At 39.5% G+C, this 24,672-nt stretch overlaps 2 protein-coding genes across 22 annotated transcripts in view; one reads left to right on the top strand and one right to left on the bottom strand.

Moving 5' to 3' along the window:
• LOC132399618 (coiled-coil domain-containing protein 178) overlaps positions 1-24,672 on the top strand; it is a 310,549-nt gene that overhangs the window by 82,955 nt on the left and 202,922 nt on the right. For all 19 annotated transcript variants that reach the window (XR_009514032.1, XR_009514029.1, XR_009514031.1 and 16 more), the window contains 4 exons: positions 8,638-8,774; positions 8,850-9,033; positions 15,659-15,721; positions 16,603-16,764. Coding sequence is in view for 15 of the 19 variants with exons in the window: in XM_059980243.1 (XP_059836226.1) it covers positions 8,638-8,774; positions 8,850-9,033; positions 15,659-15,721; positions 16,603-16,764 (546 nt within the window). In the remaining 4 variants the exon portion in view is untranslated. The remainder of the gene's footprint in view (positions 1-8,637; positions 8,775-8,849; positions 9,034-15,658; positions 15,722-16,602; positions 16,765-24,672) is intronic.
• Positions 18,385-24,672, bottom strand: part of LOC132399677 (uncharacterized) — a 53,052-nt gene continuing 46,764 nt past the window's right edge. The window contains exons 3-4 of one of the 3 annotated variants that reach the window (XR_009514041.1): positions 22,128-22,267; positions 18,386-20,083 (exon numbers count right to left, since the gene is read on the bottom strand). Coding sequence is in view for 1 of the 3 variants with exons in the window: in XM_059980327.1 (XP_059836310.1) it covers positions 19,845-20,083; positions 22,144-22,267 (363 nt within the window). In the remaining 2 variants the exon portion in view is untranslated. Of the gene's footprint in view, positions 22,268-24,672 lie in introns of all 3 variants that reach the window. The other 2 variants (XM_059980327.1, XR_009514039.1) reach the window with 2 other exon arrangements.

Genomic DNA, 24,672 nt, shown 5'->3' with positions numbered 1-24,672 from the left:
GGCATTGTAAAACAGGCTGTGCTTAAAGCCTGTGAATTGGTTTCAGAAGCCTATAGACAAAAGTTTAGAAATTTGAAGAAATCTGTGAACAAAACTTATGTGGAATTTGCTTATGAAAAGTCTGTATATTTCGAGCGAATGTGTATATCTAAAAATGTGAGTGATGATTTTAACAACTTGAAAGAGTTGGTTCTAATTGAGGAATTTAAAAGGTGCGTCCTGAATGACATAAAGATGTATTTGGATGAGAAAGGCACTGCCACATTGCAAGAATCTGCTAGTTTAGCAGATGAGTTTGCCCTCACCCACAAGGCTAAGTTTATCCTGAGTAAGACCTCCCAAAAGAGTAGCATGGAAAGTAGGAGTGAACCAGAAATTAAATCTAGGTCTAGTGACAAAGGTAAGGATGAAGTGAAGGAGACATATTCTGGTCTTACATGTCACTATTGTAGGAAAGCTGGTCATATTATGGCTAATGGTTTCCTTCTGAAGAAGAAGAAGAAGGAGGAAAAGGAGGCAGTTCCAGATGCCTGTGTTCAGCATATTGAAACACCTATAAACACACAGGGTTCTCAAGAGATTTGATCATTTTATGTCAGATGAGTTTGTGTCAGTGAATGAAGGGACAACCCCGGTACCAGTGAAGATTCTTCGAGATACTGGGGCTTCTCGGTCAGTTATATTAGACAGTGTTCTGAAGTTTAGTGATGAGACTGCCACTGTGAGGTAAATCTTATTAAAGGCATCGGGGGCAGCATTGTTCCTGTGCTGCTGAACAAGGTAACTTTAGAGTCAGGGTTGGTTTCGGGATCTGTTAAAATAGGGCTATGACCCAGTCTACCAGTGGAAGGTGTTTCTCTGTTGTTAGGAAATGACCTCGCAGGTGGTAAAGTTGTTCCTGCAGTGCAGCTGACATCTAAGCCAGACACTGATGATGTAAAGATGGATTCTAACTTTTATCCCTCCTGCGTAATAACTCGAAGTATGGCTAAGAAATCAGCCAATGCAGATAGTTCTGTGCAGCATGATTCTGCTACCCATGATAGCCAAAATCAGGATTCAGGTTTATATGACTTGTCAGGGACTTTTCTGCCTTCATTGTTTCACCAATATCCAGGTATTAAATCTAACAATAAAGATTTGTCTGTGTCGAGGAAGGAGTTTATAGCAGAACAGAACCGAGACCCTAAGATTGAAGCTTTAAAAGAAAAAGCTCTCTCAGATGATGAGATTAAGGAAATGCCAATAGGATATCATTTCAAGGATGGAGTGTTAATGAGGAAGTGGAGACCATCTGCTATACCTGTGAGTGAGGAATGGGCAGTTGTTCACCAGGTTGTAGTTCCTAAAGTTTATAGGAATGAAATTTTAACTTTGGCCCATAGTATGTCCTTGGGTGGCCATCTTGGTGTGAATAAAACTGTAAACAAGGTTATGAAACAATTTTTCTGGTCTAATTTGAGGAAAGATGTTGTAACCTTTTGTCGAACCTGTCACACTTGTCAAGTTGTGGGTAAACTTAATCAGATCACTCCAGTGGCGCCACTGCAGCCTATCCCTGCACTTGGTGAACCCTTTTCCAAAGTTATTGTGGATTGTGTTGTCCCATTACCAAAGACTAAAGCAGGTCATCAGTATTTGCCAACCATCATGTGTACCGTATCAAGATTTCCCGAGGCAGTACCTCTCAGAAATATCAAACCTAAAACTGTGTCCATAGCTCTCATAACATTTTTCCACTTTATTTGGTTTGCCTAAAGAAATCCAGTCTGATCAAGGAAGTAATTTTACATCTGGATTATTCCAGTAAGTAGTTATGAATTGGGAGCCAAGCAGATTACATCATCTGTGTACCATGCAAAATCGCAAGGGACTTTAGAAAGATTCCATTCTACCCTAAAAACAATGATTAAGACATTCTGTGTTGAAAATGAGAAGGATTGGGATGAAGTTCATTTGCTTTTATTCGCAGTAAGATAATCAGTACAGGATTCACTAGGCTTTAGTCCATTTGAACTTGTATTTGGTCATAGGGTTCGAGGACCTTTGACCCTGTTAAAGAAACAGTGTATTAATGAGGACATGCATATCAATTTGTTAGATTATGTTTTGAAATTCAAAGACAGATTACTCAAAGCCTATAGCCTTGCGAAGGAAAACTTAAAGGTTTCTCAAAACAAAATGAAGTGTTGGTATGATAAACAGGCCTGTGTGAGAAAAATTCCAGGTGGGAGATAAGGCGCTGGTGTTATTTCCAATATTGACGAATCCACTTCAGGCAAAATACCAAGGACCTTATGAAATAGTGTCTAAAATAGATTATGTGAATTTTGTAGTCAAAACACCAGATCAAAGAAAGCCAATACAGTTGGTTAATATAAACATGTTGAAACCATATTTTGAAGAGCAGGCACCAACTGTGAGTGTTGTTGTCAAAGTAAATGAGTCTGCCAACCCTGGGAACGAATTGATTGACCCATCTGAGGCTTATCATAATCCAAAGATTGTTTCCACTAGATTAGTAAACAAGGGTATTTTGAATTTGATTGATGAGAAATTGGCCCACTTACAGCCGCAGCAGCTGTAAGATGAAACAGTTAATTGTGAGATTTAAGGATTTATTTCCTGATATCCCAAAACGAACGACAATAACCTCCTATGATGTCGATGTCAGGGATGCTAAACCAATTAAACAACATCCTTATCACATGAATATAGAAAAATGTAAACTTGCTGAACAAGAAATTGAGTATATGCTGAAAAATTGTATTATTCAGCCTTCTAACTCAGTTCACCTTGTGTTATTGTGCCTAAACCAGATGGTAGTGTGGGGTTTTGCACTGATTATAGAAAGGTAAATGCTGTAACAAAAACAGATGCTTATCCCATCCCCACAGTGGATGATTGTATAGACAAGGTTGAAAAAAGTAAGGTTTTTACAAAGATTGATCTGTTGAAAGGGTATTGGTGTGTTCCATTGATGGATAAAGATAAAGAAATTTCTGCATTTGTAACGCCTTCTGGGTTGTATGAATACAATGTTCTGCCATTTGGAATAAACAGTGCTCCAGGAACATTCCAGAGAATGATTAATTCTGTAATTCAAGGGTTAAAACATACAGATGCCTGTATTGATGATTTAGTCCCAAGGAGTGACACATGGGAAGCACATATCTCTGCAGTGGAAGAGTTATTTGAAATGCTCTCGAAGGCCAACTTACAGTTAACTTAGTTAAGAGTGAATTTGGCCATACCACTGTGACCTATCTTGGCTATGTTGTAGGTCAAGGCAAGCTGGCTCCTGTTCAGGCAAAAGTTCAGGCAATTTCTGAAGTTCTCATTCCAAATGGTAAAAAGGCTCTTAGGTTTCTGGGAATGGTTGGATATTATCGTAGGTTCTGTAAGAATTTTGCTGATATCGCTCTCCCTTTGACCAACCTCCTGAAAAAGGTGAAAAGTTTGTTTGGACAGAATCTTGTCAAGAGACATTTAATCAATTGAAAGCTATTTTATGTCACCAACCTGTGCTCAGGGCACCTGACACATGGGAAGCACAGGCAAAGCCATTCTCTATAGCTGTGGATGCCAGTAATAAAGCTGTAGGAGCAGTAATACTACAAAAGGATGATGATGTTGATCATCCTGTGGCTTACTTTTCAAAAAAATTTAATCAGCATCAAAGAAATTATTCCACCATAGAGAAAGAATTATTGTCACTTATCTTGGCTTTGCAGCATTTTATGTTTGCTCAGCTCAGAAACCACTTGTGGTTTATACAAGATCGTAATCCATTGGTGTTTTTGAGTAAGGTGAAGGACAAAAACAGACAGTTGTTAAATTTGATTCTGCAGGAATATATTATTATGATAACTCGCATTAAAGGCAAAGATAATATAATTGTGGATTGTCTTTCTAGATGTTAAGCTTGCAATGTATTTGAAGAGTGATGTGGAATTTATTTTGATGTATACACTTCTGTAAAATGTTATTAGTCTGTAGTATGCTATATGATAACCATACATGTATTGTTTCATATACTGTAGTTTGCAGTTAAAATTTTGCTCTTTTAGATCAAAACTTTTCTTTTTGGGGGGAAGTGTTAGGAACCTGCAGTCATTTACTGACTGTTACTTTAAAAGTGCCTGAGTGAAGCGGGACTATGATGTCAGTCACAGGCTGACACTGGACTTAATCACATAGAGAGAGTAAGAGAGACTGGGGAAGCCAGTAGCTTTGGCTTGTCGCAGCTGAGGCTTGGAACTCTCCTATGCCCACAAGGGTGGGTTGATCATCGGCACGCTGTGCATAACGGAAAAGTGACTGTCACTTAATATAATCCATAGGAGTGGATTTTTGGAATATCCTGCGGGACCACTTGTGTGTTAATCCTTGCCTGGGTATGTTGTGTGGTAGGTAACCACTCGAAGACGATATTCCTGTGACAGGTCTTTTTTTATGATGATTTGTATCTGGATTTGGAACGACACAACAGACAAGATCTACAGCGACTATTACTTAGTTTACTTGATGTGGAACCTGTGGAATACTTCGTACTTACTTTCTCTCTCTATTACAATGTGGATTACAAATATCTCTCTCCCATCATTTCTTACGTGGATGACTGAACTTTCCTACCTTACCATCTCAAGACTCTAAGCCTTGTTCCCCCAAGCTCGATAGTTTGGGAGCTATGTTTACACACATATATACACATGACACTCTTAACTTCTGTTTGTCTTGGTTAAGTTACTATATTATAAGTATATACTAATAAAGATGTTTTTAACATGAAAACCTGACTCAGTGTGAAATCTCTTGCTGCTGATTTGTTTCTAAAACGTTACAGTTCGTAACAATTGATGCCACATTTCTGTGAAGCACATAACTCCTCTGCCCTGATAGAGTTTGCTTTTCTGGACATTTTCCATGACCTGCACTGCCCTGTGGGATGGAAGCTAGGAGAAAAATGCTACCTGCTACTATGATAATCTTAGGAAAGGTGCATAGATTAGAGTGTTTTGTAGAATGCTTCTTACTTTAAGGAGGTTCAGAAAGCTGAAGAAAATAAAAAAATGTTAAATGTTCTCATGTAACCAAGCCAAACTTGAAATTACTTGAATTTTTCTTGAAAAATTTCTTTGAAACAATATTATACATCCATTGTTTGGTCTAAATGTAGCAGTCACCTTCAAACTGGCTGGTATCTGTTAAGCCCCAATTGCACACTGAAATGAAACTGGCAAACATGTACTGCAAAGATGTTTAGTGCAATAATGTATAATTCCTTGTTTTGGAATTGTTTTATAATTCTGTTTGTGGAGTCATAGAGTACTACAGCACAGAATGAGGTCTTTTGGTCCATCTATTCTGTGCTAAACTATAAATCTGCCTAGTCCCATTAACCGGCACCTCCATACCCTTTCCATCCATGCATCTATCCAAATTTCCCTTAAATGTTGAATTCAAACCTGCAATCACCACTTCTACTACTAGCTCGTTCTACATTTTCATCACCCTCTGAGTGAAGAAGATCCCCCTCATGTTCCTAACCTGGGGTCTGCAGACCCTTTGTTTAATGGTATTGGTCCATGGCATAAAAAGGTTGAGAACCGTTGCATAAGTCTGTTTTTTTATTTTCTGTCTCCAACTAGTATTTTAAGTAATTGTTGCCTTGACAACATTAATCTGCACCTCATCACATTTTCTCTGTTTCTTACCCTGAAGCCCACCCCTCACCCTCCACCGGCTCATTGCATCTTAAAATAGTTATGTTCTCACTTTCCCAATTCTGATGAAGGGTCCTTAATCAACCATCATTGCTTCTGTGAATGCTATTTTATCTGCTGAATGATTCCAACATTTTCTGTTTTTGTCTAATTCTCTTCCTGTGCCGTGGCTGATTCATGCAAAAAGGCTGTAAATCAGGAAAAAAATCTATTCAATTTTACCCCAATATGTTAAAAATAAAAATAAAATTGTAATTGCTTAGGCAATGGCTGAGAAATCTGGATATTTTAGGAAATCTAAAGCATCTTTCCTTGCTCATCTGATTCCTGTGGTCACATCTGTTTTTGTACAGATGTAAACATTTGTATGCAGTAAATGGTAAGAGTGAGTGTGCTTCATTTATTTACTAGAACATCCAGCTCCAATAAAATAGACTTGTATTCGGTATCTCTTAATTTTCTCTTCCCCTCATCTATTTTTAAAAAAATCTGATCTCTGTTCCAGTTGATTTTGTGTACCTAGCTTTGTGGATAAGTTGGCCAACGTTCTATTAGAAAAGTGTTCAGTTGGATTCCTTCCATTTAAATTGTAAGAGTGAATTTCCCTCTTTGTGTGTAGATGCTAAGAATGCACATTGGAAAAATGGGCATTTCATTGTGTGATCTTCCCATCATTAATTTAACTGATGGAAAAAAATTACACAGTACATGTATTTGAATGCCAAGCATTCTTTTGCCTCATGTAGTTTCTTCTGAGAGGAGAAAGGTAATTGGCACTAATGTATAATTTTGAGTGATCAACAAGCCTAATATAGACAGTCTTTTTTTAACTGTGTTTGATGAATGGCAGATCTATTATTATGGAGTTGGAAGTCAGGAGAGTTTGCATCCCAAAGGTACTGTACAGCAATTTAATAACCCTTTTAGAATTCTTTTATCATGGGATATTTTTGTAATAGTCTTCCTTGACTGGTCACAATGACAGTAGTTGGTAATGGTCTGATTCGCATCCAATTAAATGAGCTTAACATTTTTAATATTACCTTCACTTAATTTTATATTATATTAATATATAAAGTGAACTTTGTGTTCCCTTAACATTAAGTATTAATATAATTTTATATTATATTAATATTTAATATGAAGGGAACACAAAGTTGTGTTTCAGCATGCAAATCTATAGAATTAGCAGTAGTGAGTTTCCCAAGCTTGGATGGCTTTGAATTCCTGACAGTCATTGAACTGTGGAATGCATGAGTGATGTCTACTGCTCCATTCACTTGAGTAGCTTGGGATGAGAGTCTGAATGCAAAATGACGGTCTCTGTGAGTAGAAGCATAATTAAAAAATGGTGGGATTTAATATTTAATTGAAGAATAAATCATTCTGATTTGGTGTATCCTCTTATAATGCCTACTTAAATTTCAGCCAGTAAGTTTTCTAGTCATTGCTTCCTTTCAAAATATTACCTGAACAATTGGTGAACATTTGGTGGCTCCAACATATACCACTAGTGCGGGCACAGAATAATAAAGTTAAATGTAAAGTAGAGCAGGGGAATATCACAAGGAGAGGTACAGAAATATAAAAATCATCTAGAGCATGTGAGACATCATCTTTTTTTTAATTTTATTTCTAGAGAATTTTTTCCCCGAACCCTTGTCAGTTTTAAAATTATGTAAACCATAGCTTACAAAACATAAATTATCCATAAAATAACAACAAACATAGCAGAAATAAATATCAATGTAATAACTAAGTGTATCTGTTAGACCTCTAATAATAGAAAACACTGCCATTCAGCAATATGCTTCACCACTACATTCACCACTATTTCCCTCCCCCCCCCCGGAAACCTAAATATTTGCCCCATTTTTGTGTATAGATGTCCAATTTATCAAACTGTTTTCAAGATGTGTTCAAAAGCTGCCACTTTGGCTATTTCTGTGACCTACTCCTGAAATGATGGTCCCCCAAGATCTTCCAACCTCTAAGTATAATTTGTCTTCCTACCATTATACTTGTCTGGATCCAGTTTTGGGAGTGTTTATCCCCAAGTAATCCAAGTGTGTCTCCCAAGACAAAAAGTCTGGGGCAGAAAGGGAGTTGAATACCTGAAACTTCAATATACTTATGCATCATAATCCAAAATTCTTGAATTCTGGGACAGGACCAGAGAGCATGTACTAAGTCCCCTTTATCCACCTCACAGCGCCAGCATTCAGGGGTGTTTTTCAACCCTAATCTATGTAACCTTGGTGGAATCCAGTAGAAATGGTGTAGGATCTTAAATTGAATAAGGCATCAGGTATCAGGTACCTTGACATTTTTGCAGATTTTGTCCCACTCCTTTGGTGAGACATCATCTTAACCTATCAGCAAACTTTATACTTGAAAACAAAAAGAAACATAAACTAGGATGATGGAAAAAGAATGGCACGGTGCAGAGATGAGTTCTCAAGCGGGTGATAATGCAGCCCCGATTTGAATTTAATGATTTGAACAGATTGCAGAGGAAGATTTTTTTTCTGAGTTACTCCACTTCAGCCCCCATTGGTTCTGAGCATTAAATGTAAGATCACTGCGTGTGAAACTTGAACAATCAATTCTTGGCATCATCCAATAGAATGGCAATGCATTGTGCTATATGAATGTGATTATCTTTCATATACCAAGGCAATATTTTTCATTGCAGCTGACCATTATTTTGGCTGAGGAAATTGACATTTGTACAGTTTCTTTTTGACTCAGTATTTGAAATTCTCCATTGATATTTGGAACCTGGTTTGTAAAAGCTTTACATCTACTTAGGAGTAAATTAAATACATTAATATTCCTTTATAGAAACTGTGCAGGTAGAATTTTTTGTTCTAACTTTTAATAGCTTGAATTTGTATGTTTGCATGTGTAGATGCAAAATGGTAATGCTGATTTATCAAATCAGCAAAAAGAATATGACAAAAAACTGGATGAGCTTAAGAATTTGGAGACTAAAAATGAAGAACTTGAGTTGGATATTGAAACATTTAACAACAACATTAAAGATAGGTAAGTGATAAATTATGTTCTACTCTATCATAATTATTTTGATTTATTAAAAAATAACTTTGGCATCTGTTAAAGTCGCCAGGAAAGAAATAAAATGAAAAGAGAATTGCAGCAAATACAAGAAGCTCTAAAAATTAATAATGACAAACTAGCCAGCATGAAGAAACAGCTCTCCCAAGTGGAGAAAGTGCTAAATGCACTGAGGACCAAGCTAGCAACATTGAGAAAAACGATATCTGATGAGGAAGGAAAACTAAAGGTTAGTGGTTAATACAGTATGTATATTTTAAGAAAATTGTAGATTCAGTGGATTTATTTTGCCATGGCTGATATATAGGGGTGGATTTTAATGATTTTATTGCATAAAAATTGATAATGAACAAAATAATGACAATACTTATGATTCTTTGTAACTTAGTTAAACCTAATGTGATATATAAATGAATTTTAGCAAAAATTCTAGAAAAGAACAGTATGTGAGTCTGCAATTCAACCAATACATATACTGTGAAAAGCTAAAACCGTTGAAGTCTGCAAACCATGCACGGATAAAAAAAGAAAATGCTGGAAATATTCAGGAAGTGTCTGCAAAGAAAGGAACAAATTTTGCATTTCAGGTTGAAATCACTTTATTAAAAATGAAGAACTAAAAATGATTGAAATTTGGAAGACTGATCCTACTGAGTATTTCTAACATTTTGGTTTTTTTTAAATTTCAGACTTCCACACCTGCATTTTAAACATTTTGATTATTGACACACAGATTATAAGATCCAGTCTCAGTAAGACTTGTTCCAGTTTCATCTTTTCTTAGACAGTGGCATGCAAAAGTTTGGGCACCCCTGGTCAAAATTTCTGCTACTATGAATAGCTAAGCTAGTAAAAAATGACCTGATTTCCAAAAAAGCTAAAGTTAACGATGACACATTTCTTTAATATTTTAAGCAAGATTACTTTTTTATTTCCATTGTTTACAGTTTCAAAATAACAAAAAAGGAAAAGGGCCTGAAGCAAAAGTTTGGGCACCCTGCATGGTCACTATTTAGTAACACCCCCTTTGGCAAGTATCACAGCTTGTAAATGCTTTCTATAGCCAGCTAAGAGTCTTTCAATTCTTGTTTTGAGGGATTATCGCCCATTCTTCCTTGCAAAAGGCTTCTAGTTCTGTGAGATTCTTGGGTCGTCTTGCGTGCACTGCTCTTTTGAGGTCTATCCACAGATTTTCGATGATGTTTAGGTCAGGGAACTGTGAGGGCCATAGCAAAACCTTCAGCTTGCACCCCTTGAGGTAGTCCATTGTGGATTTTGAGGTGTGTTTAGGATCATTATCCTGGTGTAGAAGCCATCCTCTTTTCATCTTCAGCTTTTTTACAGACGGTGTGATGTTTGCTTCCAGAATTTGCTGTTACAATGAGCAAAGAAAGCGGAACCCAAGGGCACGACACAGGCATGGAAATTCAGTTTGGATGCTTACGTGGGCGTAAACGCCAAACAGCAAACAGGAGGGATCTTGACACGAAGCCCTGATAGGGAGCCTTGACTCATAGAGACTCATAGTTAAACCTTGAAACTGCAGCTAAACTTAGAACAAACGGTTCTAAGCAGTTGGGAAACGTAGTTATCTCACAGGAAAAAGACCAACGATCTGGCAACTAGGGTTTGTAATGCCAGAGTTCTTGTACTGCAGTTTGAGATGGAAACCAGGTGTCCTCAAAGCGAATTAGAAGTAATTGGGAAAATAAATGGTCGGAACCGTGGCACAATCAACGGAAATTAGGAGCAAGATAGGGAATAAATGATTGGGACCATGACAGTACCCCCCCTGCCCCCCCCCCCAATTGGGGGTCTCCTGGTGATCCACCAGGCTTGTCCAGATTGAAATGAGGGATGAGGGAAGGGTCCAAGATGAAGGAACGAGGAATCCAGAAATGTTCCTCCGGGCTGTATCCCTCCCAATCGACCAGGTATTGGAGGCCCCTGCTTCGACGACGCACATCCAGTAATCGCCGGACAGTGTACACTGGGTGGTCAACAATGACCGGGGTGGGTGGAGGGCATTCTGCAGGAGGGCACAAGGGGTTGACAGATACCGTCTTCAACTGGGAAACGTGGAATGTACGATGGATGTTCATAGAGTTGGGCAGTTTGAGTCGGACCACTGAGGAGTTGGTCCCAGGAAGCAGGGGGCGAGTTTCTTGGGCTCATTCTTGAGGGGGATGCATTTAGAAGAGAGCCAAACCTTCTGCCCAGGCCAATAATCAGGAGCAGCAATCCAATGGCAAAAGGCAATCCTCAGGTTGCGGTCAGCTGAGCGGAGCAGGGCAGCGCATTTGTCTTTCCAGATGTTGCGGCACCAGCGGAGATGGGCCTGAACAGAAGGCACAGTGATATCATCTTCATGAGTGCAGAACAGAGGGGGCTGGTAACCAAGGGAGCATTCAAAGGGAGACATTCTGGTGGCAGTGCTGACCAGGGAATTGTGGATGTACTCTACCCAAGTGAGATGGGTGTTCCAGGTAGACAGGTAGTAAACACAAAGTACACGCAGATGCTGTGGCCCAATCAACACGTAAAACACGGTGGAGGAACTCCGCAGGTTGGGCAGCATCCGTGGAAATGAGTAGTCAACGTTTGGGGCCAAGACCTTTCGTTGGCCCCAAACATTGATTGCTTGTTTCCACGGATGCTGCCCGACCTGCTGAGTTCCTCCAGGTAGATGGGTTGTTGGCAGTTATGCAGTGCAGTGCTGCTTCCAAATCCTGTTTAGCTCATTCTGTTTGCCTGTTTGTCTGAGGATGAAAGCCAGGCGACAAACTTACTGAGGCTCCAAGGGCTTGACAAAAAGGTCTCCAAACTTGAGAGATGAATTGGGGACCCCAGTCAGAAATAATGTTGGAGGGAATCCCGTGAAGGCAGAAGACATGATGGATGAGAAGGTCGGCTATTTCCCGAGCTGTAGAGAGTTTGGGAAGGGCTATGAAGTGCACAGCTTTGGAGAAGTGGTCCACCATGGTGAGTACAGCAGTGTTTCCATGTGAAGGGGGTAGTCCCGTAATGAAATCCAGTGCAATGTGAGACCAAGGACGGCTAGGAACAGGTAAGGGATGAAGCAATCCAGCAGGTGGTCAGTAGGAGGCATTTCCACGGGCACAAACAGAGCAGGCAGAGACAAAGGAACAGGTGTCAGCATCCATGGAGGGCCACCAGAAATGTCTCTTAAGGAGGGACAGAGTCTGATCAATCCCAGGATGGCAGGCAAAATGAGATGTGTGGCCCCACTGGAGAACCTAAGATCAAATGGAATCGGGCACAAAGAGGTGATTGGAGGGTCCGTTGTCTGGGTCAGATGGAGTCCGTTGGGCCTCTTTAACTATGGCCTCAATCTCCCAGATGAGGGCAGCCTCTACATAGTCTGGTGGAAGATAATCTAGGGGTTGGGAAGGCCCTCCTCAGAAATGTATTGATGGGAGAGGGCATCGGGCTTCCTGTTCTTGGACTCTGGACGATAAGTGAGTGTAAATCTGAACTGGCCAGAAAATAATGCCCAACGGGCTTGGCAGGAATTCCGGCGTTTGGCAGTTTGGATATATGCAAGGTTCTTGTGATCGGTCCAGATGATAAACGGATGTTCCGCGCCCTCCAGCCAGTGCCTGCACTCCTCCAAAGCAAGTTTGACCGCCAGTTCCCAACATCGTAACTTCGTTCAACGGGTGACAGCCGGTGAGAAAAGAAGGCACAGGGATGAAGTTTTTGGTCAGGGCCTGAATGTTGGGAGAGGACAGCTCCCACCCAACGTGGACCTCCACAGTAAATTGACAAGAGGGGTCTGGTTGAACCAGGATGGGAGTGGAAGTGAAATGCCTCTTCAGCTCTGAGAAGGCAGCATCTGCTTTGGGGTCCCAGTTGAATGGGGTCTTAGGAGAAGTGAGTCGAATAAGGGGTGCTACCATCTGCTGTAATCCCTGATGAAACGACGGTAAAAGTTTGCAAACCCCAGAAATCGCTTGAGTTGCTTGAGTGTCATGGGTGTAGGCTACTCCACCGCCGCCTGGATATTTTCAGGTTCCGCCCTCACTTGTCCACTCTCGATGATGTATCCTAACAAACTGACTGAAGTAATGTGAAACTTGCACTTCTCCGCTTTTACAAATAGTTTGTTCACCCAAAGCTTCTGCAGGATCTGACGGACATGGTGGTTGTGTTCCTGAAGACTGCTGGAGAAAATTAAGATGTCATCCAAATAGACAAACACGAAGCAGTTAATAAAATCTCTAAGGATATCGTTTATCAGGGCTTGGAAAATGGCAGGGGCATTGGTGAGGCTGAATGGCATGACCAGGTGTTCGAAGTGATCAAGGGGGGTGTTGAATGCTGTTTTCCACTCATCTCCTTCCCTTATCCTGTCCGGAAGATAAGCACTTCGTAGGTCCAACTTGGAGAAGATGGTGGCTCCATGAAGTGGTTCGAAAGCAGAGTTGAGAAGGGGCAGTGGATATTTGTTCTTTATAGTTATGCTATTTAGGTCTCGGTAATCAATGCAGGGGCCCAGTGAGCCATCCTTCTTCCCCACATAGAAGCCCTAACAAGCTAATTAAGGTCTGAGACCTTGGTAAAAGTTATCTGGATCTCAAATCTCTTGGGGTGCCAAAACTTTTGCATACCACTGTACCTACAAAGTGACAAGGTTTTTATTCTGTCACTTAATATGTTACTGTCTTTAATGAAACACAAAAATTCTCTCTAGCACTTTTTTTTGGAAAATAATTGTTTGGAAAACTAAAATTTGCTCTTTTCTACTGACATACAAATGCAGAAAGCAAAAAATAATATTAAAAAAGTATATAAAAAATCTAGGTTGCCTAAGGCTTTTGCACTGCACTCTAAATAAATGTTTTGGTTATTTGGTTGTATTGATTAAATGGTGAAATATGTATAAGCTGCTGTTTGTATGTCTGGCTTGGAATTTGCTGTTTGTTTGATGGTGAGGTAAGGCTCTGAATACTCCTGACTGAGGGAGATTTAGTCCATTGTCAGTTGCTGATGTAGCTGGTGATGTAAGGCATTTGAAGATGCATTCCTTGCCTATGGCCTTGCATGTGACTTCATTGAACTTGTAATGTTTAGTCTCCATATCCTTAGCTTTTCATATTGGTCTCCATTACTTTCTGATTCCACTGCATTAAGACATTTCTTCTGTAAGCATAAAACATTTTCACCAGCTTTCCACTTCCACTAAGACCTCAACACCACCTTTTTAGTCAAGAACGCACAACAGTGCCTCCACTTCCTGAGGACACTGAGGCGAGCAAGACTTCCTACACTTATTCTACTCACATTCTACTGGAACACCTTTGAGAGGGTCCTGATCAGTTATATTACCATCTGGTATGGGAATTGCAAGGCATCTGACTGCAAGACCCTGCAACAGACTGTGAAAGCAGCTGAGAGAATTATCGGGGTCTCTCTCCCCACCTCCCCACCCATCCAGGATATCTACCAATAGCACTGCATTCATAGAGCCCTCTACATTGTCAAGTACTCCTCCCATCTGTTCCACAATCTCTTTGACCTCCTACTGTCAAGTTTAAGGTACCATAGTATAAGAATAAGAATGGTTAGAGTGGGTAAAGGTTCTTTCCTCCTGGCTGTGAGACTTTTGAACGCCCTGCTATCTCCCAGTACACATTATTATGATAGTGCCAATGGTATATTTAACTATATGTTGTACAGTATATGCACTTTATGTCAACTTGTATATCTGTAGTTAATATTGTGTAAATATTTATGTGCTGTATGTGATAGATCTACTGTGATTCCTTGATTAGGGCACCTTGATCCTAGAGGGATGTTGTTTCATTTAGCTGTCTACATCTTTGTGCTGTATATGTGTATACAGTTGAATGACAATGAACTTGTAATGACTTTTTCGTAGGCTACAATACAAAACCTTACATGACAGGTGTAGACTTGCTATCATGTTTGCTGTTGTGTGCTGGGGCAGCAAGCTGAGGGTAGTAAACACCAACAGAATCAACAAACTCATTCGTAAGGCCAGTGATATTGTGGAGGTGGAATTGGACTCTCTGACGGTAGTGTCTGTAAAGAGGATGCTGTCGAAGTTGCACACCATTTTGGACAATGACTCTCATGCACTCCATAATGTACTGGTTAGGCACAGGAGTACATTCAGCCAGAGACTCATTCCACCGAGATGTAACACTGAGCATCATAGGAAGCCATTCCTACCTGTGGCCATCAAACTTTACAACTCCTCTCTCAGAGTGTCAGGCACCCTGAGCCAATAGGCTGGTCCTGGACTTATTTCCACTTGGCATGATTAACTTATTATTATTTAATTATTTATGGTTTTGTATTGCTATATTTCCAAACTATTCTTGGTTGGTGCGGCTGTAACGAAACCCAATTTCCCTCGGGATCAATAAAGTATGTCTGTCTGTCTTTTACTAGTGTAACAGACAATCTGTTGGAGGAACACAGCAGGGCATGCAGCATCCAAGGAGGGGAGAAGAATTTTTGATATTTTGGATTGATACCTTTCATCAGAATGCTGACTCTTGCTTAACTAGTGCTTGTTAACTTTAAATGAGTCAGCCGCATAATATTGGAACCATTGAGCTATACTTAATCTTTATGAATTGTCATCAACTGAACTTTGTGTGCCAGATAGGCATCTTCATAAAGTGATAATCCACAACACAACTAGGTAACATTCACACAGTATTTATGCATTATGTTTTGGTATTCAGCTCCAAAAAATTGTGTGCGGTAACTTCAATTGTGTGCGGTAACTGCAGTTACTGGAATTCTCTTCAATTAGAGTGAATTTACAATCTTGATTTTATTCTGCTTTGTTTATCATGTAGAATCAGATAGGAAAGGTGAAGAGAAAGATCAGAGATGAAATGACGCAGCGAAATAAACTTCAGGTAAGCAGCTGAGCTATCTAGTTTTCTTTTTAAGCAGTTGCTTGAGTTTGAAGATGACTTTATTTTCTGCTGCTATTATGCATAATGAAGCTAATCTTCTAAAAATGGGGCAGAGATGTCTCCTGAAGCATGTGGATATGTAATTTGAGGTGGAGTACTCCTTCTATTATTTATAAAAGCAGATGCATGGATTTAGGGTTCAGAATTTTGTCCTATTTGCACCATTTCAAATTTGGGTAGACAGAATGATATTCAGATATCTTGCATAGCTGCAGAAATAAAAACCTGCATTGAGATGCAATGAATATAAAACCATTGAATGATCAGATAGTTCATAAATGAGTTACTTTACTTCATTCCAGTTACCAGTCTCAATTTGCTTCATAATGAGTGTGATGCAGCATTGGAAGATATTCTTTGTTTGCAGGAGCTGCATCATTTTCTGCGGAAGATTAACAAAATCTGTGGTTTGTATGTTCCCTATCCCTACAGATATTAAAAAAAAAATAACTGATTTTTCTTTTAAAGAGTTTTAGTCTGGACTGTAGTTAAGTTAAAACCAGCTTAAGACTGCTTCCGAGAATTATGCATTTTTATCATAATTCCAATATCATTAAATAGTTCTCCTTCATCACTCCTGATGAAGGATTTTGACCCGAAATGTCATCACTACCTCCTCCCATAGATGCTGTCTGGCCTACTGAGTTCTGCCAGCATTTTGTGTTTTCATTAAATACTTGCTGGAACTGTTTAATTCTGTTAGTAGTTTTTCCATGAGATACCCTATTAATAACTATGAATCTTCTTTAAAAAATGATATGATCTCCATATTTATTCAGCTCTAAATATAACAACTACATGATCTTGTTCTCTAAATACAGGCCAAAGTTAAACTGGATGCTGCAGCACTAACTGAGCTTAAGGAAAACACTAATAATAAGAAGAGAAGAGCTTTAAATAAGGTTTCACAAGTTGAGAAGACTGTTGAAAAAATTGAAAGAGAATTTAAGGAACTGGAAGCTATATACAAGAATCACTATGAAGTAAGTCTCTTAGAAAATTTTGGTTATGATCATTTGACACTTTGAGCTGCCAAACATTCTATTGAACGTATTGTAAAGAAACATTTAAATTTTATAAAAATAATTTAGGATTAATTGGTAGAGCTCACAAGTAATTTCACATAACTTGTTTTGTCAAAGAAAAGTATATTGCTGAAATGTAATCTAAGTTTCAAGCATCGAAAACACTTTAAAGTGATCATCCTTGATGCAGCAGTAAAGTATCTAGGGGTGATCTGTCAAGCAGAATTCAATTTGCTATTTAGTTTTTGAGACTGAAAATATCATGACAGAATGTTTATAGGTAATTCTGCAGTAATAATATACTGAACTAAAGATCCCAATATTCATAACACATGCCTGATTTTAAAACAGTTGTTTGTCAGTGAACGATGTCGATAGCCCTACAGTGTGGCAAGATCAACAAAAATTGTGGCACTGTTTATATCATTTGTCACTTTGAATCTTTGAAGGTGTGGTAAAAATCATATATCATTATGTAGTCTCGTACATTTTGCAATTTTAGAAGTGACATATTATCCATTTGCGGCTGAGAATAATTGTAGTATTAAAAATAAAATCCACAGATATTGTAAACAGGATGTCATCTTAGTGCTCAGTTGAAAGGTGCAGGTTACTACCTGAGCAATATTTATTGCTCGTTAACCACAGATATATTAATTATTTCTACGAGCAAACACGAGGAAATCTGCAGATGCTGGAAATTCAAACAACACACACACACAAAATGCTGGTGGAACGCAGCAGGCCAGGCAGCATCTACAGGAAGAAGCATTGTTGATGTTTTGGGCCAAGACCCTTCGTCAGGGCTAACTGAAAAGAAAGCTACTATATATTTCTACTGTTTCTACTATTGAATTTAGCTAAACAAATTAGCAGTATTATGCAGCAAATTCTGAAATATGTGGGTCTTACCTTTTGAACTATTTTGGATATAGAAATTTGCATCAGAATCAAACACTGAAAAGAAATTATTCGTACTGGATATTCATGTAGAAACATTATGCAAAGATTCAAGAAGTTAATGGAAGAAAATATATGCTTTGTTCTCTTTACTAATGAATGACATGTATGCAGGAGTTTAGCTCCAACATTGCATATGACTTTATGTAAAGTCTGGAGCTAATTCTTTCTAGCATGAAAATAACGGCCAGCTCCACTCAACACTTGTACACTCAACAATGGTGCATCAAGTCCTGACTGGCATTTGAACTTCCTTTGCAATAGTGTTTCTTGGCTTTGGTAAAGCCTTTAAATATCAAAGACAGAATCAGAGTCAGTTTTATTATCATTGACGTACATTGTGAAATTTGTTGTTTTGTGGCAATAGAACAGTGCAAAATATAAAAAATTACTAAAAGTTCCAATTAAATCACAAAATTATACCCTTCGTTTTCCAAACCAAAAAGGCTTGATCCATGACAGAGGGTTGAAAGAAAAAATTAGATATAATAGGACTTGATAAAAATAAATTTATTCAAGCCAAAAAATTTATGAAACTGAAACCATATTCGAAATGTATGTTTAATTATTGGATTAACTATTTGTTTATTCAATTTAGAAAAGAAGCGAGGTCCCTAAGATGGAAGTCACAGAAAATCCTTGTGCAGAATTACATTCAAGATTAACCCATTGTGCACTGACATTAATATCCACATCTTGTGTCCAAAATATTAACTATCGAATATTAATTGCCCAATAATAAAATCTGTTTCATGTCTTTTGAACAGTTGTCTAATAAATATAATTTGCCCAGATCCCATTTTTTTAGATACTTGTAGATCAGCGATTTTTTAAATACGATGTTACCTACTTTTCCAATTTCATATCCAGCTGATATCGTGGAAAAATTTTTAGGCTTAAACCCTTATCAAAAGGGTTTAATAGCAATCATTTATGATATGATTATGAATATACAGCCAGATATATCCGATAAAATTTAAAATGAATGGGAAAAGCAACTTAAACTTTCTTTACTTATAGAGAAATGGGAGAAAATTTTTCAATTAGTTAATTTTTCTTCTATTTGTGCTAAACATACGCTGATTCAATTGAAAGTGGTACATAGGGCTCATATGCCTAAAGATAAATTAGCTGGTTTTTACTCTCGTATAAATCCAATTTGTGATAGATGTCATTCTGAGGAGCCTGTCTGACTCATATGTTTTGGTCTTGCCCTCTTTTGGAAAAATTTTGGAAAGATATTTTTGATACATTCTCTACAGTTTAGCACATTGATTTACAACCTCACCCTATTGCTGCAAAAGTTCCAATTAAAAGTAAGTGCAAAATGGGAATAGTGAGCTATTGTTCATGGGTTCATAGACTGTTCAGAATTCTGATGGTGGAGGAGAAGAAGCTGTTCATAAAGTAATGAGAATGTGTCCACCAGGCTCCTGTTGGTATTAATGAGAAGTGGGAATGCCTTGGATGGTGAAGGTCCTTAATGATGGATGTATTCTTCATTAGGCACCACTTTTGGAAGTTGTTCCCAATAGATTGATTGGTGCTCAATGGATAGATTAGTGGAATCTTTCTTGTTGGAGATGGTCATTGCCTGGCATTTGTCTGGTGTGAATATTGATTACACTTCCTTGTGTTTGAGTTTTATGCAGTCTTGCAACATGCAGCACACACAAAATGCTTGAGGAACTCAGCAGGTCAGGTGACATCAGTGGAGAGGAATAAACTGTTGATGTTTCAGCCAAGACCCTTCAACATAAGTTCTTGCAGCGTGCAACTCCTTTTCATAAAGTGCTGCAAATTGCATTACATATTGTGCAATCATTAGGGAACATCCCCACTTTTGACCATGAGATGGAAGAAAGGTCATTGCTGAAGTAGATTAGGGTGATTTAAGATCAAGTTTAATTGTCATTCAACCATTCATGAATACAGCCAAATGAAACAGTATTACTCTGGGGCCAAGGTGCAAAACTCAGTAGCAACAGCCATACCCTGTACAAGGCATATATAGCACATATAAATCAGCAAACACATACAAGATAGCAAACACATATAAGATGTCAATAAAATATAGTTCAGGAGCCTATGAATATTGCAGCAGTCTGCAGTCGAACACAATACAGCCTGTCTTCTGTCAAGTGAACAATGGGGCGGCCGCACCAACTGCAGCTTAGGCACCATGCCACACCACTCCTGACATTCTGGAGGAGTGCATTGACTCCAATGCCTCTTTCCTGGGCAGCTGTAAACAGACGACACCGTGGCTTGAGGTCTAAACCTTGCTTCAACCGAGGCCACATAGCTCCTCCACCATCTGCCAATAAATCAGTGAATCAAACTTAAAGCATTCCACGTTAAGGTCCACAACAGGGTCTTGTGATCACAAGAAAAACAACTAAGATGATCACTTCTTGTTAGACTGCACAGCACCTTTGCGCACCGACTCCTCCATTGCCTCTCTTACACAGACAGCAGCATGATCCAGACCAAGTCCAGCTCCTTCAGTTGCTCTGCCAACAAGAAACTCACTGATGGGCAGCATGCTGTTCTGACTGAAGTGATATAACTGAGCTGATTGATTATGAACCACACCTTGTGCAGGGTGTAAATCCAATGTCTGTGGCCATTGACTTCAATCTTACCTTGACTATTTGATGTCACACTGGGTCAAACGTTGACCTCATGTTAAGTTCAATCTCAACTCAGCTACGACATTAAAATATAGAGGTTGGAATGGGCCATTTGACCCCTTACCCTTGTTACTTCATTTAATAAGATCATGGCTGAGCTTTTACCTCAGAAACACTTTACTAATTCCTTTTCCATGATTCACTTACTATCCAAAAAAAAACCCTTTTTATTTTTGCTTTACTCAGTGAAATGAACTCTACTGCTGTCTTAAGTAGAAAACAACTGAGTTTCACTACTTAGTCTTTTAATTCTGTCCTCAATGGTGGATTTCTTACTAAGACTATGACCCTGCATTCTAAACATTCCAACCCAGGTAAAGATAGAACATTGCAGCACTGTACAGACCCTTTGGCCATGATATTCTGCCAACCTTTTAATCTACTCTAGGATCTATCTAACACTTCCTTCCATTTTTCTTTCATCCATGTACCTATCTAAGAGTTTCTTCAATGTCACTAATGTATCTGCCTCTACCACCACCCCTAGCAGTGAATTCCACGTATTCACACTACTCTCTATAAAAATCTTACCTTTAACATCCGTCTACACTTTCTTCTAATCACCTTAAAATTATGCCCCTCAGATTAGCCTTTTCCACTCTGGGAATAAATTGTTGGCTTTTCACTCGATCTAGGCCTCTTATCATCATCCCTGCATTTACCCAAAGGGACCTTGTAAGCTTTCTGTAAGTTTCCATATGTCAGCTCTCATCCCACCCCATCCCAGAAATCAATTTACCTAACCTCTGTTGCACTTTATCTGTCCCATATATGTTGTTAGGGAATTGCATAATATCATGCATTGCCAAAAACAGAATGCTAAAGAATTCAGTCCGTCAGTCAGCATTTGTGGAAAGGGAAACCAATTAAAATGTTTTGTAAATAAACCTTCCTCAATAATACTGTAGGATTAATCATACCTTGGCCCTATTTTGCCTTTAGTATTCCAGCACAATTTTTGATTGATTGAGAAAAATTGTGGTTAATGATCAACATCATCGGGGTGCCACTGTTGTGTGCGGTCAGCACAATGCTAGTACAGCTTGGACTGTTGGAGTTTGGAGTTCAATTCCAATGCGCTCTGTAAGGAATTTGTATGTTCTTCATGTGATCATGTGGGTTTCTTCCGGGTGCTCCAGTTTCCTCCCACAATCCAAAAATATACTGGTTAGTAGGTTAATTGGTCATTGTAATCCTGTGATTAGGCTAGGGTTAAATGGTGGGTTGCTGTGTGGTGTGGCTTGTTGGGCCAGAAGGGCCCGTTCTGCACTGCATCTCTAAATAACTGAACAAAATATCTCAAATCAGGCAAAAATTTCTGCTTTCTACACTTATAGAATCCTGAACTGACCAAAATAGGCACCTTGAGGAAGGGGAAAGCCATTGCCATTGCTGTCTCTGCAGAGTACTTCAATTTCACTGTAAGGATAGGGGAACCAATGTTAGTTTCCTTTCTCAGACCAACATCTCTAGCATTAAGATATTCATTACACTTAGTAGGTTCCATAGGCCAGGTCATGTTTGCAACCCCAACACCAGACTCCCAAAACAAGCTTTGTATTCTGAGCCCTGTTAGATTAAGAGGGGGTGTGATTGAAGAATATGCTCAGACACCCATTGATAAAATACAACATGCCCACTGATTCCTGGAAATCTCAGGCTACTAACTCTGAAAACTTTTAACCTGGTCCTAAAGTCTTCAAGTCCATACACAGGATCCATAGAAACCTAGCATAAATCGTGAAGAAATATATCATCTTGTCCTCTGTTTTTATCAGTCTGTTGCAGGTGAAAACTCTGCTTTCATTCTGGAACAAAGTATAGATAACAATTAGCAGGGCATTTTGAGTCACTCTAAGCAAATTTTCATCATAAGACATTCTGTGATTCCATCACATTTGCCCCATCTGGCTGCATGTAATAGTACCATTTGCTGCAGTTCTTCTTTTGGACAATTGCAAAGAAACTTGAGCCATGTTGCCAGGGGTTTCCATTTATTTAGTATTTCTGGGACAATTGGCCACCCCAGTCCAACATGTAATTGGTCTCAGAAGTCCACACGATAAGTGCTTAACTACCTCCTTACTCTCACCTCTGCACGGCATTGATATTTCTATGTAAACCTTCCCTGTTGAACCATAACTAATGATATTGGTCCTTATCCTCACAAATCCCTATTAAGATTCTCAAATCATACCTCCTGTAGATCCCCAGTGAATAATTCCAGTTCTTCCCCTTGTGGCCCCTAATTAAGAGTGCCTCAGCAATTCAGTTTATCTCTAATGAATAATGCCAAATTTTTCCATTCACCACACTTCACAATCAAGAACTCTGGTCATTTCCTTTGGATCTCTGACCCCTGATGAGTTTTCATTTCCAGCTCAATAATGGGCATTGAACTAATTGATCTGATGCTCAATTTCTTGAGCCTGAACTTGGGAGAAGTGGTAAACAATACACACAAAATGCTGGTGGAACACAGCAGGCCAGGCAGCATCTATAAGGAGAAGCACTGTTGATGTATCGAGCTGAGACCCTTCTTCAGGACTAACTGAAAGGAAAGATACTAAGAGATTTGAAATTAGTGGGGGGAGGGGGAAATGCAAAATGATAGGAGAAGACCAGAGAGGGTGGGATGAAGCTAAGAGCTGGAAAGGTGATTGGTGAAAGTGATACAGAGCTGGGGAAGGGAAAGGATCATGGAACGGGAGGCCTCGGGAGAAAGAAAGGAGGGGGGGAGCACCAGAGGGATAGAGAACAGATGGAGTGATGGGCAGAGAGAGAGACAAACAAACAAACAAATAAATATTGTCAGGGATCGGGTAAGAAGGGGAGGAGAAGCATTAACAGAAGTTAGAGAAGTCAATGTTCATGCCATCAGGTTGGAGGCTACCCAGCCAGTATATAAGGTGTTGTTTCTCCAACCTGAGTGTGGCTTCATCTTGACAGTAGAGGAGGCCATGGATAGACATATCAGAATAGGAATGGGACGTGGAATTAAAATGTGTGGCCACTGGGAGATCCTGCTTTCTCTGGCAGACAGAGCGCAGGTGTTCAGTGAAACGGTCTCCCAGTCTGCGTCGGGTCTCACCAATATATAAAAGGCCACACTGGGAGCACACAGTATACCACACCAGCCGACTCACAGGTGAAGTGTCGCCTCACCTGGAAGGACTGTCTGGGAACCTGAATGGTGGTGAGTGAGGAAGTGTAAGGGCAGGTGTAGCACTTGTTCCGCTTATAAGGATAAGTTCCAGAAGGGAGATCGGTGGGAAGGGATGGGGGGGAACGAGTGGACAAGGGAGTCGCATAGGGAGCGATCCCTGCGGAAAGCAGAAAAGGGGGAGGGAAAGATGAGCTTGGTAGTGGGATCCCGTTGGAGGTGGCGGAAGTTACGGAGAAATATATGTTGGACCTGGAGGCTGATGGGGTGGTAAGTGAGGTCAATGGGAGCCCTATCCCAACTGGGGTGGCGGGCAGATGTGTGGGAAATGTGAGATATGCGTTTGAGAGCAGAGTTGATGGTGGAAGAAGGGAAGCCCCTTAGTTTAAAAAAGGAAAGACATCTCCTTCGTCCTGGAATGAAAAGCCTCATCCTGAGAGCAGATGTGGCGGAGACAGAGGAATAGTGAGAAGGGGATAGCATTTTTGCAAGAGACAGGGTGGGAAGACAAATAGTCCAGGTAGTTGTGAGAGTCTGAATTTCCAGCATCTGCAGATTTCCTCATGTTTGGGAGAAGTGGTCTTAGCTTCAAATATAGCCAAAATTTCATGCATTGGGACAAACAAAATGAAGTTTAGCATCTGTTCTGTGTGATTTTTAAGGATCAAGTCAAAGCTTTTTATTCCTGCCATGTTTCATTTTGAACAATTAAACAGTTCACAGGAAGTGGAGGCTTCACAGGCATCCCATGCAAAATGTTGGCAGAGCTCTTGTGCAATTAAAACTAGGTTCAGTGAGAAGTTCCAAGTTGATGGTCCAGCATGATCTTGTCCTTAGATTCCCATCATCAAAGAAGACAAGCATCAGTCAATTGGATTAATTTCATGTGATATCAAGAAATGACTTGATAGAAATTGAAGTTACAGACCATATACCATGCCATTTGAAGGATGGGTTAAGGCTGGGTGGTCTGTGACACGTGACTTAACTCCTGGCAACCATAAGACACTTGTGTAGTGTATAAGGCACAAGTCAAGAATTTGTTTGAAT

The sequence above is a fragment of the Hypanus sabinus genome, chromosome 1, assembly GCF_030144855.1.
Source record: "Hypanus sabinus isolate sHypSab1 chromosome 1, sHypSab1.hap1, whole genome shotgun sequence".
Lineage (NCBI taxonomy): Eukaryota > Metazoa > Chordata > Chondrichthyes > Myliobatiformes > Dasyatidae > Hypanus > Hypanus sabinus.
The sequence above is the reverse complement of the archived record's forward strand: the minus strand, read 5'-3'. Positions and strand labels throughout refer to the sequence as shown.